General features: G+C 33.5%; 1 protein-coding gene across 1 annotated transcript in view; it reads left to right on the top strand.

The window, feature by feature from the left end:
* SEMA3C (semaphorin 3C) overlaps positions 1–17,875 on the top strand; it is a 183,023-nt gene that overhangs the window by 116,567 nt on the left and 48,581 nt on the right. The window contains exons 7-11 of the mRNA XM_058425291.1: positions 2,656–2,775; positions 4,163–4,305; positions 5,633–5,747; positions 7,594–7,663; positions 10,169–10,313. Coding sequence (XP_058281274.1) covers positions 2,656–2,775; positions 4,163–4,305; positions 5,633–5,747; positions 7,594–7,663; positions 10,169–10,313 — 593 coding nt within the window. The remainder of the gene's footprint in view (positions 1–2,655; positions 2,776–4,162; positions 4,306–5,632; positions 5,748–7,593; positions 7,664–10,168; positions 10,314–17,875) is intronic.

The raw sequence follows: 17,875 nt of genomic DNA on the forward strand, positions 1-17,875 counted from the left end.
GAAATTCTTTTCTCCATTAGGAAGGAAATTTTATTCACCTTCAGAAACCATGTGGTGTGTTTGATAGTAAGTAAATATATATATATATATAATATATATATATAGTTTTCATTTGTTTCCTTTTAAATGCTACAAAAATAAACCTCAAGGATCTGTTCACAGAGCTGCTACTGGAGTTTTATCTCATTGAATATTCTTTAGAATAATAAGGATTAGAACAAGGCATTATAAATTTTCTTGCTAAATTGTCTTAAGTCATTTAGTAGTCTTGCCCTTAGAGAATTGGATTTGTTTCCAAAATAGGAGTTAGGCATTGGCCTTCTTTGTTTTTCAAGGACCTGAGAGTTGAATTCCTATGCTCATGTTCCTATACTACTTTTAACATTGGAGTAACTTTACATTTTGTAATCAAATGAAAGTCACTGAACAGTTTGCTTACCTTAAAAACTGACAGTAAAAAGAACAAAAAGCTTTATAAGATTGTAGTTATCATTTTATTCATCCAACTGATTATCCCTCTCAAATTATCTCCTGTGATTTGTGTGGTCATCTCCCTTAACCATGTAATAGTACTTTATCATTTCCATTCAAGCGCAGTGTGCTAATAAAAGCACAGATTGGTTAAGATATTTATATCTATTAAATGACCAGAAACCTGAAGAATTAGAATTCCAAATTTCATAATAATAGTTGTGCAATTTCAGTGTGCTTTTGCTATTTTCAGTCACTGCTGTAGGCAACAACGAAGTCAGATGTTATCTTTTAAAGAGCCTACATAAACTTTATGAAGTTTTTTTAGTCAGTAGAAATACAATTGGAAAGCAAAATGGTTTTGAAATAAAGTTAAAAGGCACACGTTTATTTCTGCATAAAGTCATGCAAAAAGTCCTCTCAAGATTGTTACCAAAGTGACATTAATCAAAAATTTCTTACTGATATAAAATGAAGCAGAAAGTTCCTAACTTGCTGTTAAAATTACTGCGAATTTAAGATAGGAAATGAAGCCAATTAGATGTGCAAGCTTATGTAATGTTTGAGACATAACTAATAAGGTGGATGAAGTAGGATTAGAATTAGCCCTCTCTGCCGTACACAAACTTCTCAGTATCTTTTTTCTTTTTCTGCTTAAAAACAGATATGACAGTTGATAGCTGTGCCAATCAATCTGTTGAACAGCAGGAATGTATAATCCACAGTTTAGTGGTTAATCGAATATACAAAAATGGGAAATAATTATTTACAAAGTTGCCACAATTTAATAGCTAGATGTGTGTGTATATAAGCCTCACAAATGTTCTTAGAATTTTAAAGAAGCTAAAATGGTAATAATAAAAAAAAAAGCCTTCATGCACATTTTTGTTATCTCCCTATAATCTGTTTCCATGGGCCTAGAACCCCTACTAGGAAGCAGAGCTGAGCAACAAAATGCCCGCCACACCAGCTTGCTAACTGGTAGGGGTCCAGTTCATAACCTGGCGAGCACATATTAGATACATTCCATTCTCCATTCAATGCTGGGCCGACTGGTACTGCTTATTACTAAACAGTGAGCTTAGAGTACTTTGAAACGTTCCAATCCTGCCAAAATGACCACAGTCTGAAGGTAGCCCAGGGAGTAATCCTAGAACAACAGTCAAGGAACGCAGCTGCATGGCAGTTCAGTGGGCCAGGCTGATAAATTTCATGCTTTTTATAATAGATGTTTAGCTACTGTTTTATACTCAGGGGTCACATTTGTTACCAATTCAATGCTTACTGCTCCTTACTAGATGAAAAGTAATATGGATCTTCAAACAATAAGGTAAATGTTGAATGTTATGTATATATAGATTAATACATCTGATTCTGTTAATAGTGAAAATTTATTTAATTTTAAATATCTTTTCTTTCTTATCGTATTCTATTTTTATGGCTGAGTTGCAGTTGAAAAAGTAGCACTTTGTTTACCTTACCAGGAACCTTCTAGCACTAAAGATCAAAATATATACTTTTAGTGATTACATTTTTTAATCACTGATAATGTTTTGACAGTTATAGTGTGGCCTCCTTGTCATGTCATAATAATAATTTTTAAAACTATTATATTCAATCCATTTAGGAAGATATTAGAAATTTTAATATGTGTTAAGAACTTTTAAGATCATAATCTAATTCCCATACATTATAGATTAGAAGGTTGAGACTCCAGATGTTCAATAGCTTAGCACTAATTCCCAGCTTGTTAGGGATTACCAAAGTTAGAAACCATGTTTTCTGACTCTTAACAGTGTTTTTCTTTTAAATGTATTATAGGTAAACAGTTAAGCTATTTTGTTATTTATTATATGTCTGCCATTTCTGATAGACTCTATATAAGAATTAATATATAATCTAATTAAGTGCAGGTAGAGGAACTTTCACTTTGACATAGAATAAAGTTGTTTTGAGGTTTGATTTTTTAAAAAACATAGTAATTATCATTCAGACAATAATGAGAAAAGATGAAAATTTATAAAATTTATTGATTTGCTGGACAATGCAAACCAATTAATATTTGGTTATAACCAATTATCATAACACTGTAATACCTGTGGTGATCTCCTAATAAATAAACTCACCTAGAATTTCAAAATAGCTTTAAAGATTTACATTTCATTGATATTTTCTTTTTCACAGATGAGGAGCTTTTCTCTGGAATGTATATAGATTTCATGGGGACAGATGCTGCTATTTTTCGAAGTTTAACCAAGAGGAATGCAGTGAGAACTGATCAACATAATTCCAAATGGCTAAGTGGTAAGAAAGCATTTGATGCATTTATTTTTTGGTTATCATGTTAAACTAACTTATTTAATTCTATCTTAACAACTAGGGAAAATGGTTAAAAACTAAAATATCAGGCTATTACATGAATAATGGTAATTCTGTGCTCTGTGATTTAAAATATTCGGGGAAAATAAACAATTGAATATCTCATAGTCCATATTTCAATTCTTTATTTCTATTAATCATCCTATAGTTATCATATGAATATGAATAAATAAAAGTGACAGTGACAATTTATATTTCTCAGTACCCAAGCATCTTCTCCAGTTGTTTAATTGTAACATATTGCAATTAAATATGCTTTTTACTTCATTTAATCTGCTTGTATGTTTTAACAATACCAAATCTAAATATTATCCCAAATGTATGACATTTAGATGCAATGAATAGAGTATAGCTGGGGCCTCCTCTTTTTTTGTTTTAAACTTAGATTCTAAAATTACGAAACTGGTATGTATTTTCTCATAAATGGACTAATATTCAGTAGAAATCGTAGGAATGATAACTATGATTATCCACATTCAGTTGCCTCCAGCTCTTGGAATCATATGGAATTCACATCAGAAAAGGTGCTCATTTGGTTTTACCGTATTATTCCAATCAACTGCTGTTGTTTAGAGCAATTTTAAAAAAAAACAAAAACCAAAAAACGAAGAGTCTTGTCATTTCACCCTGGAGAAAATTTTTAGCTGACCCTAAATGTGGCAATTCATTTAACATTGCAGAGTTAAGTGTGAATCACCACAGTGAAGCATCCTATTTCGCTGATAGGCCAGCACAAGAAAGCATTGATTGTTCATTTACTTCTTCAGATTATTCCTCCAGTACATCTGGAAATTGAATATTCTACAAGTTGTTTGTTCTTGAAATAAGGAAACCCTGTATGTCCCCAAATGACTAATGACTCTGTTTTTCCTTGAAAAGTTTCCCCTTCATTTCGTATGTTGCATTTTAAGAAAAATCATGTTTTTCAGAGCTTGGACTTCCAACTCCTCATCTGCTTCAACGAATTTGAGTTTATATGCGCTAGGTTGAAAAACACACTTTGAAAAATAATTTTTTTCAATAAAACAGACATCAGATTCCTTAGGAAATAACTGGTAGAAAAGTTTTTCAATTTTTTGAAACTCATGGGTGCACAAATAATTTTCACATTTCCTGCACTTCCTGTGGTACTTGACATTCCAAATGTGGCATGGTGAGTGAATGCAATTACTGCTTTTAGAAATGTGCCTGTAAACATTGAATTGTTTTTTTCCACCAAAGATGGGGAAGGCGTCTGCCTGTGGTCTACCTGGATGACAGAACATGGATTTTCATCATGAATATATACCTAGTCTTTTATATATTTTTCTAGAACCTATGTTTGTAGATGCACATGTCATCCCAGATGGTACTGATCCAAATGATGCTAAGGTGTACTTCTTCTTCAAAGAAAAGCTGACTGACAATAACAGGAGCACAAAACAGATTCATTCCATGATTGCTCGAATATGTCCTGTAAGTATTAGTGCTGTTCCGATTTGAAGAAAGACCAAGAAATTCAAAGTATGGTTTATCTCCATGCTTTTATTATCAACTATTACAAATAAATAAAATATTGAGGGAAGCATTTAATGTAACATTTATTCATCATTATTATATTTAATATTCATCATTTTATATTGAAAATAGTGTTAATAACCCCAACCCAAATTCTAACCCTCAATAAATTATATGAGATAAACATACCCTATTTTAGTAAAAATCTTAATTCAAGAAAATATTTTGTTTGTGTTCTTGAACAAATAAACACTTCTGACAAATTTTTGCATATCCATTTAATGCATTGGTATTCAAACAAATTGTTAAATTGCATATTACCTAAAGAAACTGATTTTTGTCAATAAAATACAGTAAATATTCTCAGTAAGAGATGATTAAGGAAACATTTATAAATAGTGAAAATCAAGAAAAGCTTTAATAAAATAAAATTCTAATTAAAAACAGTAACCAAAATGTTCTTGTGAAGAAACAGTAAGTATACATAGCAACACAAGAAAATTTGTGATGTCCTATTTATAATAGAGTTTTACAGACTTATCCTGACTTATTTATGATTAGCATCCTTTGTGAAAAAATGTGTCTTAAAGTGCTTAGTGTTTAAAATAGTTTATATATTATAATATTCCACTGATCATGGAGCTCAGCTGTTTCTCAGTCATTTGCAACAAGGCAGCAAAGTCAGCAGAAGGGGTAAAAGGCCTTTTGGACACAGAGGAAAAAAATGTCTTCAGTGGAGACTATTTGTGAATGATCCAAATGCCATTTCTCCTTATAATGTATAATTAGGCATCAGATTAGAAATACTGAAAATTATGTGATAATTTGGATAAATGAAGGAGTGAATGTAAAACTGTTGGGGACCATTTGGTGTAAAGATATAATCACTCTCCTGACCACAATCTGCAAGACTCACTGTGTATAATAATTTATGTTCAAATAGAAAACAATAAGTTATCAAGGAAAGGCAGATTAAATGATCTATTTTCTATAACATTATATAAATACTTCCATTATACATTGTTAAAATTAGAAATAATTATGTCATATATTTATCAAATAAATGTATTTTCAGCTGACATCATGCGATAAGAGAATAATAGTATAACTGTTGTATAAAATGCTATGTCATAAATATTCTTCTTTAACTATTGATGTGCAGAAGTGGTTAACATATCCATTCTTCAGATTTTCATCCTCCAAGCAACTAGAGTACAAGTCGAATTTTTAATGTGCTTCAATATTTACTTAAACAATCTGAATTATGTTTACAAAATGGTTTTAGAATGACACTGGTGGACTGCGTAGCCTTGTCAACAAGTGGACCACTTTCTTAAAGGCGAGGCTGGTGTGCTCGGTAACAGATGAAGACGGACCAGAAACACACTTTGATGAATTAGGTACATACATATGAGATTGAAAAATGCTTCTGAAAGAAGGCTTGTAAAGTTTATATATTTAAATAAGGTCTCAGAAGAAGATGTACTTTCCATATTTTCAGCATAAATAATATGCTAATTTAAAATAATTATCTAGATGCTGTTCATAAATGTTCTTAAGTATTTTTTAATCTGTTACGCCCATGAGTGCACTGCTGAAACATTTAGCTCATTGAATTCACCATAATATATGAATGAATGTGTGTGTTTGGGGGTGTAACTTGTATAATTTGTATATAGGTAATGATATGTTTGTGTTTTTAGAAATGAATATTGATTTCATGTATATTAGAATATCTAATATTCTGATTTTGTGTGAAAATACAGCTGTATATTTTTACTATTGTAGCTAACGTACAGGATGGAGTTTGGATGGAAAAAAGTGTCAGAGTAGAAATTTGGAGACTCGTGTTCCCTTCTTAGTTCTGCTTGGTGACTCTGAGATTAAATATTCTCAATGTGACATGAGGAGGCTTATACTTTCCAGGTCAAATAAGGACTGACAGTCTAATTCCCTCTGCCAAGGAACAGTTTTTCTTTTTATTTTTTTAATCTGAATATCCCAGGGCACATCATATTTACTAAATGTCATTTATAAATGACTTTTCTTTCACCTTAATTCATTAGAATGTAAAATAATGGTCATTCTCAGATTTTGAGACAGGTGATAATATAAGTTATAAATCTGTGTTACCATATGGAAAAAATTTACCATTTCTAATAGTTATGAACTATATCGTTCTTCTGCTCAAAAACCATTATGTTGATTATGGAACAAAAGTTTCTAGATAAGCTTTTCTAGAGAAAAGTTCTAAGTATCATTTTGTGAAATAGGCTACTTGCTCATTCTGTTCGCCTGAATATTTGGGAATATATTTTATGTTTCAGTCTTTCTTTTTTTTAGGGAGAGGTAGACATTGTCAGCCTTTATTCACATATGGAAGGACTAGTGGTTGTTAATTTGTTGTTTGAGTGGTTATAAATTTATTTCTTATGAGGTCATTTAAATTCATCGTTAATTTAAAATAAATACATATTTCTTTGTGTTTCTCAGTAATAATTCTCTTAGCAAGATTGTCACTATGTCTGGGCCTTTCATATAATCATGGCAATTGATTATTAATTGGTGTTTTCTATCAGAAATCTACTTTCATATTCTGTTATTTATCACTTCACTGTGCATACTTTTGTCTTTGCCTTAATATACTTTAAACATCTTTTTGTTAGAGGAGCTATCATTAAATAAAAGTATCACTAGCAATTTTGACCATATGCCACAAAAATTTCTATTTGATAGTAAGATAAGTTACTGTGAAAAAGTTTTATTCCATCTTCCAACTCCTAAGATTAGATCAAAAAGAAATTGAGATTTGTAATTTTTTAAAATTAAAACAGTAATATATTAACATTAAAGGATATTTAGAAAGAAGCACCAGTAAATTTCTACAGCCTTGCCTCTTGTAACACTCACTGTTAATCTTTTTCTTATATTCTGATGGATATTTTTAAGGTTAATATGGTTCTAGTCCATATTATATAATATATCATTGTACTTTTTCCCCATAATATTATTTTACTAGCATGGTTTTCACAAGGATACAAAATTTTCATAAATTCCATTAGTATCTGTATTAATTTAATTTAATTTAGTGTTTCTATCATTACTTGTTTCCAAATTACCATAATAGTACAGGAATATCTTTTTGCAGAGTACTTTTCATAGTTGAAATTATTTTCTTAGGGTAAATTTTTCAAAACAAAGAAGTTAATATTTAGAAACTTTAAAAGAATATTTTCCTTTTTATAGAGGATGTGTTTCTGCTGGAAACTGATAACCCGAGGACAACACTAGTGTATGGCATTTTTACAACATCAAGGTAATTATTCAACAGTTACATTTTATGAGTTAAACAATAGACTTCATGGAGTAACAGTAATTATTATAAAAGCATTCTTCTCTGCAACTTTTAATTTTACATGTCATTTGGGATGTAACCCTTCCATTTTATTTACTTTTGCCTGATTACCAAAATATATTGGAGCTAAACTAATGCTTTCCAAATACTTTTGTAGAGAGTATTTGTAATGATTGCATGATATTTTTATCAAGCAAATCAAAATATTAATTATAATGTAGGAAAAAATACATGATTTTTTCAATAAAATAATTTGAGCAGTCGTAAGTAAATAAAACTTTTGGCATTTTTTTGGTTGCTGTTATCAGAGGTAATAAATGTTTATCACCTGGATTGTAGTGATAGTAACACAAGCGTATACATATGTCTAAACTTACCACATTGTATATATTAATTAATTGTATACTGTATTTTTATATACCAGTTATACCTTAGGAAAGCTGGAAACAATTAGGCATTTCTATAAAAATACTTTTTACTTCTGAAGTAAAGTGATGACTATTTAGAACCTGACAAAACACTGAACCAATTTTCTTTTTCTTTTTTTTTTTTTTTTTGAGACAGAGTCTTACTCTGTCATCCAGGCTGGAGTGCAGTGGTGCGATCTCGGCTCATTGCAAGCTCTGCCTCTGGGGTTCACGCCATTCTCCTGCCTCAGCCTCCCAAGTAGCTGGGACTACAGGCGCCCGCCACCACGCCTGGCTAATTTTTTGTATTTTTAGTAGAGGTGGGGTTGCACCATGTTCAAGGCAGGATGGTCTTGATCTCCTGACCTCGTGATCTGCCCACCTCAGCCTCCCAAAGTGTTAGGATTACAGGTGTGAGCCACTGCGCCCAACCATTTTTTTGTTTAAGACGGGGTCTCGCTCTGCTGCCCAGGCTGGAGTGCATTGGCATGATCTCAGCTCACTGCAACCTCCACCTCCTGGATTCAAACAGTTCTTCTGCCTCAGTCTCCTAAGTAGCTGGGATTACAGGCATGTGCCACCAGACCCAGCTAATTTTTGTATTTATTTATTTATTTTTAGTAGAGACAGGGTTTCACCATGTTGGTCAGGCTGGTCTCAAACTCCTGATCTCATGATCCGCCTGACTTGGGCCTCCCAAAATGCTGGGATTACAGGCATAAGCTACTGTGTCTGGCCAATTTTCTTGTTCTATATGAGATTATTTTATGTATTTGAAAATTAGTTTAATGTTTTCTCACTTCTCTGGGATGCCCAAGCTAATTAAAGTATGTATTTCAAGATAAAAAATCATATTTTCATATTTTCCTGCTCATATTTTTCTTTATTAATTTTATACTAGGCATATTCCTTAGAGTTAAGCTGTAACTCAGCCAGTGTAGAAGATTAGTCCCTTTGATTAGACAATCAACTACAAAGCAAAAATCTAAAGGTTTTAGCTGTTTTTTTCTTTAATGGGAAAAACATAGTATAATTGTAAACTGCAATGAGCTATTCAAAGTAAAAGAAATTTACAAGGAAGCTGTTTTTAAATATTTGCGGTTGCCCCACAAGATGCCTAAAAAGATGTCTTTAAGGATGTGTTTAACTCCTGTTCTAAGTAGTCTTGATTTAACTCACAAAGAATTGAATAAAGAAAAAAAATCAAATTCTTAAGAAAATGTTGTTTTCAATAAAACTATTTTTCTCGTTTTGTTTTTTCCAATACCTGTAACTTTAATATCAAAAAATTCAAAATCATCATTCTGCCTATTAATGCTAATGATTAACAATGCATCTTATTTTTATGAGAATGCACCTTTTTTCATTAGACATCTAATTTGAAATAAATATGTGAGTCAGAGAAATTCTGATTTCAGCCAACCTGCCATAGGACAATGGAAATATTTCTTACTAAAGATTCAAACAAATTTTATGAGGTGTCATTGACTAAAGATGGTTTAATGAATCTTTTTTGGGCCCCTATTTTTTGTTCTGTGACCAACAGGGGAAGTACCTAAACCATGACAACATAGACTTCTCCGACTAGTATTCAGGATACCATGTGAGAACACTCTCATATTAAAATAATCACAACACAAAAAGATAACAGTGTTCAATTATTAATGAGATTCAAGTTCTTTGAGTTAAGTTGTGATAGGTTATATTGATAGTGATTTGGAATTGAAATTCATATTTTTAAATAAAATCATCAGTATACTTTCTTGCTGCTAAGATAAACTAGTTAGAAACTTTTTTGAGTTGCCCTATATTTTGGAAACATTGAAAAGGACTTTACTGTGAGTTAATTGTCTACTAACTCCATGGATGAATTGAATATTGTAATGCTTTATGTATCGATACCTTTTTTCAAAGTTTTTCAACTTTTCACATGTGTTCGATAACATTTAACTTTTCTATGGTGAATTATATTAACTTTATCTTAAATTTTACCATATATTTTTAAATTGTATTTTAATTTTAAAAATTTGAAAATTCCTTTTTCTATTTTCTTTTTTAGCTCGGTTTTCAAAGGATCAGCAGTGTGTGTGTATCATTTATCTGATATACAGACTGTGTTTAATGGGCCTTTTGCCCACAAAGAAGGGCCCAATCATCAGCTGATTTCCTATCAGGGCAGAATTCCATATCCTCGCCCTGGAACTGTAAGTATCCAGGAAAAATTCTTTGTTATGATGCTTTATAAAAATTCATTTAATAAGTAATGAATATCTGTGGGGTTTTTTTGGGTTTTTTTGGGGACAGAGTCTCACTCTGTTGCCCAGGGTGGAATGTAGTGGTGCAGTCTCGGCTCACCTCACCCTCTTCCTCCCAGGTTCAAGCGATTCTCCTGCCTCAGCCTCCTAAGTAGCTGGGATTACAAGCACGCACCACCATGCCTGGCTAATTTTTGTGTTTTTAGTAGAGACAGGGTTTCACCATGTTGCTCAGGCTGGTCTCGAACTCCTGACCTTGTGATCTGCCCGCCTTGGCCTCCCAAAGTGCTGGGATTTGACAGGCGTGAGCCACCGCACCCGGCCTGAATATCTGTTTTACTTAAGGAATAACCATGTGAGAAATAATTTAGAGATACTTCATATAGAGATAGTTCCATTTCTAGGAATCTATTTAGATTGAAATTGTGTTACCTATATCTCAAAGAAAGAAAATGTATGTGTAAGCAAATAATTACAACAAATGAGATGTAATTTTTCAAATAAAGTATTTATAACTATAAAGTAACACAGATTAGAACTATTTAACTACAGGCAGCTTTCTAATTAGGAATGGTCTGAACTAGAAGTACTGTTATTAAAGCAGGTAGATATATCCGTATCATGCAATATTAGTAGTATTAGGGATACATTGAAAACTCAGTTTTCCAGCTGAAATACAGACAGTGCACTGGAATATTAGAACCGGAATTTTTCTAAGGGTCCATTGATAACAGTCCTACTCTGTCTTTCTCATCTGTCCTATAATAATGCTGCCTTCTAGAATGTTGATTAGTTTTTGTTTCTAAAATGTCAGACAGTACACTGAGAGATGTTATACAACTGAACATTAAGAGAAATATAATCTTACATCTCTGTATTTCATAAAATAGGGCTATAATTATAAAATAGATAAATATGAACAATGAATTCATTTTAAAAATCAAAAGATAGATACTAACATTTATGTAAACAAAGTGTTCCTTTTTTCTTGAATTTGAAATTATCTTTGCTAATATTCTTCCAAATAATTATGCCATGTAATTTTTACTAATTGTTGATTCATTTTATTTTTGTTATTAGAGTTTATTTGCAATATCATTTGCTTCTTTATTTTCTTCTTAAGTTATACCAATGTTAATTTTCTGAAAATTGAAGATATAGTTTGCTAAGCCTTTAAAGAGCATATTTTATTCCAAAATTTTTAAAACTTAGGTTTCATTCCTGGCTAAGAAGCTCAAAGTTTAATCATTTATATGTATTTTGTGTAGAACAATTGATCTTTAATTAACTTTGGAAAAATACGAGAATTGCTACTTATTCATAAAAAGATTAAATTTTTACGTCATACTTAATTATAAGTGACAACAAAGTCCTGTCACAGAATTTATATTATCCTTTAAGATGATCTCTCTTTGATGTTCACAGCTCTAAAGAAGATGGACAGCACATTAATTTTGTATAAAACAGGGAAAAGCATCAGCAGATACAGCCATTTTAAGATTGGGGGGTGCTGGATAAGAAGCAGAGATTATTTAAGAGAAAAGGAAGGGGAGGCTGAACAACTTTCAAATTCCGTCATATATCAAAGGCTGTTACTATTTTACTTAACATATTTTATGCATTTGCAGAGAAAAATATACTTTTGAGAGTGACTTGCTATTTGAAATTGACCTAGTCATAGACTCATCTTAATATGGAAAATTAAGAGATGGTTGTGATTACATGTGCTTTCATCAGTGATTCTTTTGAACAGCATATAAATGGGGTTAGTACAGGAGCAGTTGATTTGCAAACTCAACAATTCTGTTCCCCCCCCCAAAAAACGTAAGAGAGACCCTTCAAATAAAGATACTAAAAAGATAAAAGAAAGCCATGCTGCTTGAATCAGGGTTTGAGGCGTCAGAGCCTCATGCAGTCTGTGCTGGAGCCAGCATGGACCCAGCTTACAAGAACAGATAATGTGCACCTCTTCTCAATTAAGAACATTAGAGTGGTAACTTGAAATCAGCCATCATGGAACTATCTACACCATGGAAACTGGCAACTGCTACAAATCAGGGAGGTTTTTTTTTTTTTCCTCAAGAAAAGTGACCTCTGACCTTACCTCTCATCAGGCTCTTCACCCACGTGACAACTTAAAAGGCACCTTAACAGGTGTATAGAACTCAGAGCATCACTGTGATAAAACCATTCATGTCAGGCAGCAATTGTTCTACATAAAATGTAGGAATACTAAACCCTTTTTAGTAAAACAGAATAAACCAATGCTAAATTAGAAAATTCTGCTAACAGTCCCACTTTTTACTGTTTTTTAGCTCTCAAGAATGACCATTTGTTTCCTGTTCCAAAGCAGTGTAGAGTAAGCCAGGGTTAGCAACACACATCTGCAGCAGACTCCGTGAAAAAAGGGAGTAGTCAGGATTTGAGAAATATTTCTATAATGTGGTTTCTTACATCTGGTGTTGAGACCAGAGCAGCTCCTTTAAATCAAAAAATTGTCAGATGAGTGATCCTTAGAGAATAAAAGAGGCAGGGTAGAGGAGTGACCTCTGGAACTCCTCCTGGAAAAGCGTACCTCCCTGAAGATTCTGTCCCTCCACCCTTCAACCAGCAAAACACCATGAAGTCAGCTCTCTGACTCAGAGTGGCAGTGTCTGTCTCTTCCTTGCACTTCCAGGGTTTAATATTGTCTCATGTAGCCACACGACCTGCGGCCACGTAATCCAAAATATTCTCTCTTCTCTAAGGTTAAGAATGTTGCTTCTGAAGTCCTCTCAATGAAGGATCAACTGTGATTGTCCTACTTTATTTCCCCATACAGTAGTATGGTTGCCCAGTCAACCCCATAAATATATGGCTGTGTTCTTAAAGAAATGAGACTGGCAGAAATCTCATACCCTAGTTCTAATGTTCCCTGTAGGTGCTTCTTTTAAAGCACAGTTGGTAGCTCTGTTAGCAAACGACCCCACCAGCAAGCCCAAGTCAGTAGGAAGAAGCCTGCCAATTGTGTCATAATATTTTTCCATAAGTAATTCAAGTTTGTGGAAGAAACAAGACACTTTTGGTATGTTGCAAAGGGCAGCCAAAGAATAAAACTCTGTGGCCGAGCAAACATTACATTATTCTGCTGCAACGTGTATAAAACTTCTGCAGGAGATGGTTTGTATATGTTGTATATCCTGTTAAAGCAGAACTTAATGAAAGTGTTCAACTTTAACATCTCTTTATAAGTATAACAGAGTCATGTGCTTCCATCATCATGCTTTGGACAGCTCGGGTACATGCAAAGGATCACAGAAAATTGATGAGCCACATAGTCAGTAGTGGCAAGGATACGAGAAGTTCGTTGCTGGCAGTTTTGTTGATTACATACGTCTTCTGGTTGTGCTTACATTAGAGTATTTCTATTTCTCTTAGATGTTTGGAAACATTCAGTTGGGAATGTTTCTAAGAAAATTGAATGCATAAGACATATAGACATGAAAAATTAATTACGTTGTCTCACATCATTATTAAAAACATGTGAATAAAATTTTAAAAATAAATATTATTAAAGTTTAGAGGAGAGAGAGATTGTAGTAAAACAGCCTGATTTGAAAAGGGATTAAAAAAATGTGAGATTGAGCTTGCCCTAGGGTGATTGGATGTGGATAAATTGAGTAAGGAATGAAGGGGTTTTCAGATGAAGGGTACAGCATACACTACAAGACACAGATGGAAATGAATAAGTGATTTTTCAAAGCTCTGTGTGGGTTAATAGGACTGGAACAGTGGGCTTTTTTATGTAGGGGAGGGCAAATATAAGGAAGATGAGGGTCAGCTAATACGTAAGTACAAGTCTTCAACTATGTAATTTTTGGGGCTTCAAACAAAGGGCTTGGATTACCAAGGTTGAAACATAAAATGAGTTTTTCTCAGTATACAAATTTCATAGACCAGTACTAGAAATAAGCATAGATTCTAGAGTGCCACCAAGACCCTTTATTTATCTATATACCACTTATCCCCCACGTGTTAGGTTAAGATCCCCTCGACCATGCTAGTCACTCTTTCTCTGCCAAGTTTTGCATTTATTTTCTGCCATCTGTCTTCAGCCTCACCTCCTACCTCTTTCCTTCACTTTGGGCTCCATGCTGTAGGAATTACAGTTCTCTAAATACTCTAAATTTTGTTTTCTCATCTCTAAACCTCTTCACTGACCTTGGCAGCTGTAAGTTCTCTACTGTTATAAACTTGATTTAAAAATATTGGCTCCTGAATATGTAGGGAAATTGATCCTAAACCAAAATTGATTGTTTATCTTACGTTTGTTTCAAATTATTACTTTTTGTCATAATATTGTTATTTTGGTTTGAATATGTCTATCTTTCTTACTAGAATACCTGTGTCTAGAAGATAACAGTAATTTTTTATTATTATGTCCCCTACTGGGCACATCAAAGTGCTTTTTGGATAAAATATGTCCAAGTAATGGATATGTATATTAATATATAAGTATATTCTGAAAACTGACCCAATAGACATGAAGATGAAGGGAACCTTTAGAAACTTCAGAAGGCAGCAGATATTTATGAATACTTGAGTATAGGAAAGAAGTTTGGTAAGGACAATTGCTGTTACTTTCCTAACATGGCATTCTTATTGTTCCTAGCATTTCATATCACACTTTAGTAATCAGAGCACTTGAAATGTCTTTACTCATAAAAGGAGGGCTTATCACTGCTTGATAAACAAATAGCTAGAAGAACTGAGGAAAAACACTTAAAGGAGAAGTTTAACCAAAATTGCTTAATGACTATTTGCAGAGTAAAATTAACATTCCAAAGAATGAAACACCAGCCTAGTTAGTGGACAAATATTTTACATTAGCACATAGATGTTATCTTGAAGTTTTGATAAACATGCTTTATTATATTGCAAGGTGAGAGAAAAGTTAATCACATCTGATTTATTCTTGGCAGCATGACATTGAGCAAACTCAGTACTGCAGATAGAGTCTACAAAGGGCAATCAATTTTTGTTTGTGTTACATTATTAGCACTCATTGTCTGTCTTATCAGCAGAGTTGATGCCATGAATCAACAGAATAATATCAAAAAGAATTGTTTGGTAAGTTTGAACATATACTAGGAGACACTTGTTTCTAGGTGATAAATTCATGGGAGTATTAAAAAAAAGTCTTGTGGAGAATATTTTAATGAATGCAAAGTAACTTATTTGATTTGATTTGTTTAGATTACCTATTTAATAACTATTGTTTTGAGCAACCTTGACATAATTGTTAACCTGGATTTCATTTACCATTAAGTAAAAGCCAGAGACTAGGCACTGATCATTCAATAAGCTTATCTCACTTCAAACTGTACTAACTGGAAATTATGTAAATTGTTTAGTAGTATATGCTAACTTTGATTTTTCCAGAACTTAGAAACGAGAATGCTTGCAAATACTTAAGGAGACATTTCAGTTTAGCAAGCCATCATTAGTGGTGTTTTATGAAGTTCTGGAACTATTTAAATTACCCATGCATTGCTCTTTCCGTGTTTTCATGCAGTGAGCAATGTATTTCCCTTTTTCCACTTTGTGTGAAGATTGAGGCTAGAAAACACCCATAATTCTATATTTTGCAGAAGTATGGAACACGTTCATCAGCTTAGAACAACCTCAAATTAAATTTCTTGTCCTCATTTTGGTCTTCGTTGTGAGCAGTTTATAAACGTGTATTTAAATATAATACTTTTTAAAAAATAAAAACATATGAACTCCAGATGAAAGTCTAGTTAATGGAATAAAGAATGAGAGGTTTCGTTTTATTACTTGTCTCATTACTGCTACTCTTTTAAGTCATTTAATTGCTCCTTGTGCCTTTTTACAAAAAGGGAACTATATCAGATCTGTAAAAAGTTCTAGTCTGGTAATGTTAACTGGTCAAAGTAAGTCTAAATACTGCACTCATGATGATGCAGCCTAAATGAGTGAGGTGATATTAGTAATCTGCTGAGATCTAGCTGCACGTGGAGGCCTGCCTGACAACGTTGGCCCAAAGGCACTAATACTGTTGAACAGCTGTTGCAGGGATTTAACCTGGAGATTGTCATATTTTGTTTGGCCCCCCACATTGCTGTTCTTTTTTTACTGAGTCAACATTAAACACTTGGCAGATTTTACATAAAATTCCACATTCTATCTTCTGCTGAGGTCTGGAAGCATGAGGGTTTTATTCCTGCTTAGAAGCAGTCAGCTGGATAAGTGTTCATTGCCATCTTTGGATAACACATAACTCCCCAGTTTGTCACAGTCCCCATTGCATCCTGCTATTTATGACCGATGCTGTGCCTATTGCTATGAAACAGGCAGCTTGCTTTGTTACTTTCCTTTTACCACATACCTCTCTAAAGAGGATAAATGAAAACCAACAGAATAGTGCTGTGTGTTTCCAGAAAAATATAGTGTTTTTGTTTCTGGAAGTAGAGATATCAACAGGAATTTAATATTGAAAGGTATTTTATAACATTATTAATAGTAATAATGTTTGTATGTATTAAAATATTATACCCAATGATTTTTCTCATATAACTTAACACTCAGATCCAATTAGTGAGTGAGTTTGAGTTCTGGCTTCAGCAGTTCCCAGCCTACCCTTAAGTTTGGCCTTAGGTGCCCTATGAATGGAATCTTCTCCTCAGAAGCCCTTGTCAGGTTCCCTTTCCAGAACTGCTGACGCTGTTCAGCAGTCCTTTCTCCAGATCTCGTTCTTGTTTTCTGCCTGCCCCTTTGGACTTAATGTTCTGAAACTTTTCCCTCCTGGCCAGAATTGAGGCCCCTGTTTCATACAGACCCGGCACCAAAATTGCAGGCCGGATACAATGAATGATCTGATGCATTCATTCAACTACTCTTTGGTGATTATCTACTAACCAGCTCTGTTATAAGTCTGATGGCAAAACAATAACAAAATAGATCCAGTTACAGTCAGCACAAGCTTACACTCTAGAGGGAGAAACAGGCAATAAGGACGCAAGCAACTGATACATAATATACTGTTAGGTAAATAGGGCTGTGAAGAAAAATAGCAGGCCAAGGAGACAGAAAGTAGAGACGGAGAAGGGGAGCTCCTTTTATATGTTATCACTTGCAAGAAGCAACTTTTGAACTGGGAACTGAATGAGGTAACAAAAAAAGGCATGGGGTGTTCTGGAGAGGAGTATGCCGGACGGGGAACAGCAGGTGCCAAGATCCTGGAGGGGAAGTATGCTTGAGGCTCAGGAGCAGCAAGACCTACAGTAGGAGGGGCAGGCTCAGGCCAGATCATGCAGAGGCTTGTACGCCATTCTAAGCTGTTGGTATTTTATTCTAAGGATAATGAATGGGATCTTTGATAGAGAGGAATTACCAGATTTAATTTACCACATCCAATCTAAGCTATCTTCTTCTTCTTCTTCTCCTCTTCTTCTCTCCTCCCCTTCTCCTCCTCCTCCTTTCCTCCTCCTCGCCTCCTACTCCTTCTTTTT

This window comes from Hylobates moloch, unplaced genomic scaffold (genome assembly GCF_009828535.3).
Source record: "Hylobates moloch isolate HMO894 unplaced genomic scaffold, HMol_V3 SCAFFOLD_1, whole genome shotgun sequence".
In the NCBI taxonomy this organism is placed as follows: domain Eukaryota; kingdom Metazoa; phylum Chordata; class Mammalia; order Primates; family Hylobatidae; genus Hylobates; species Hylobates moloch.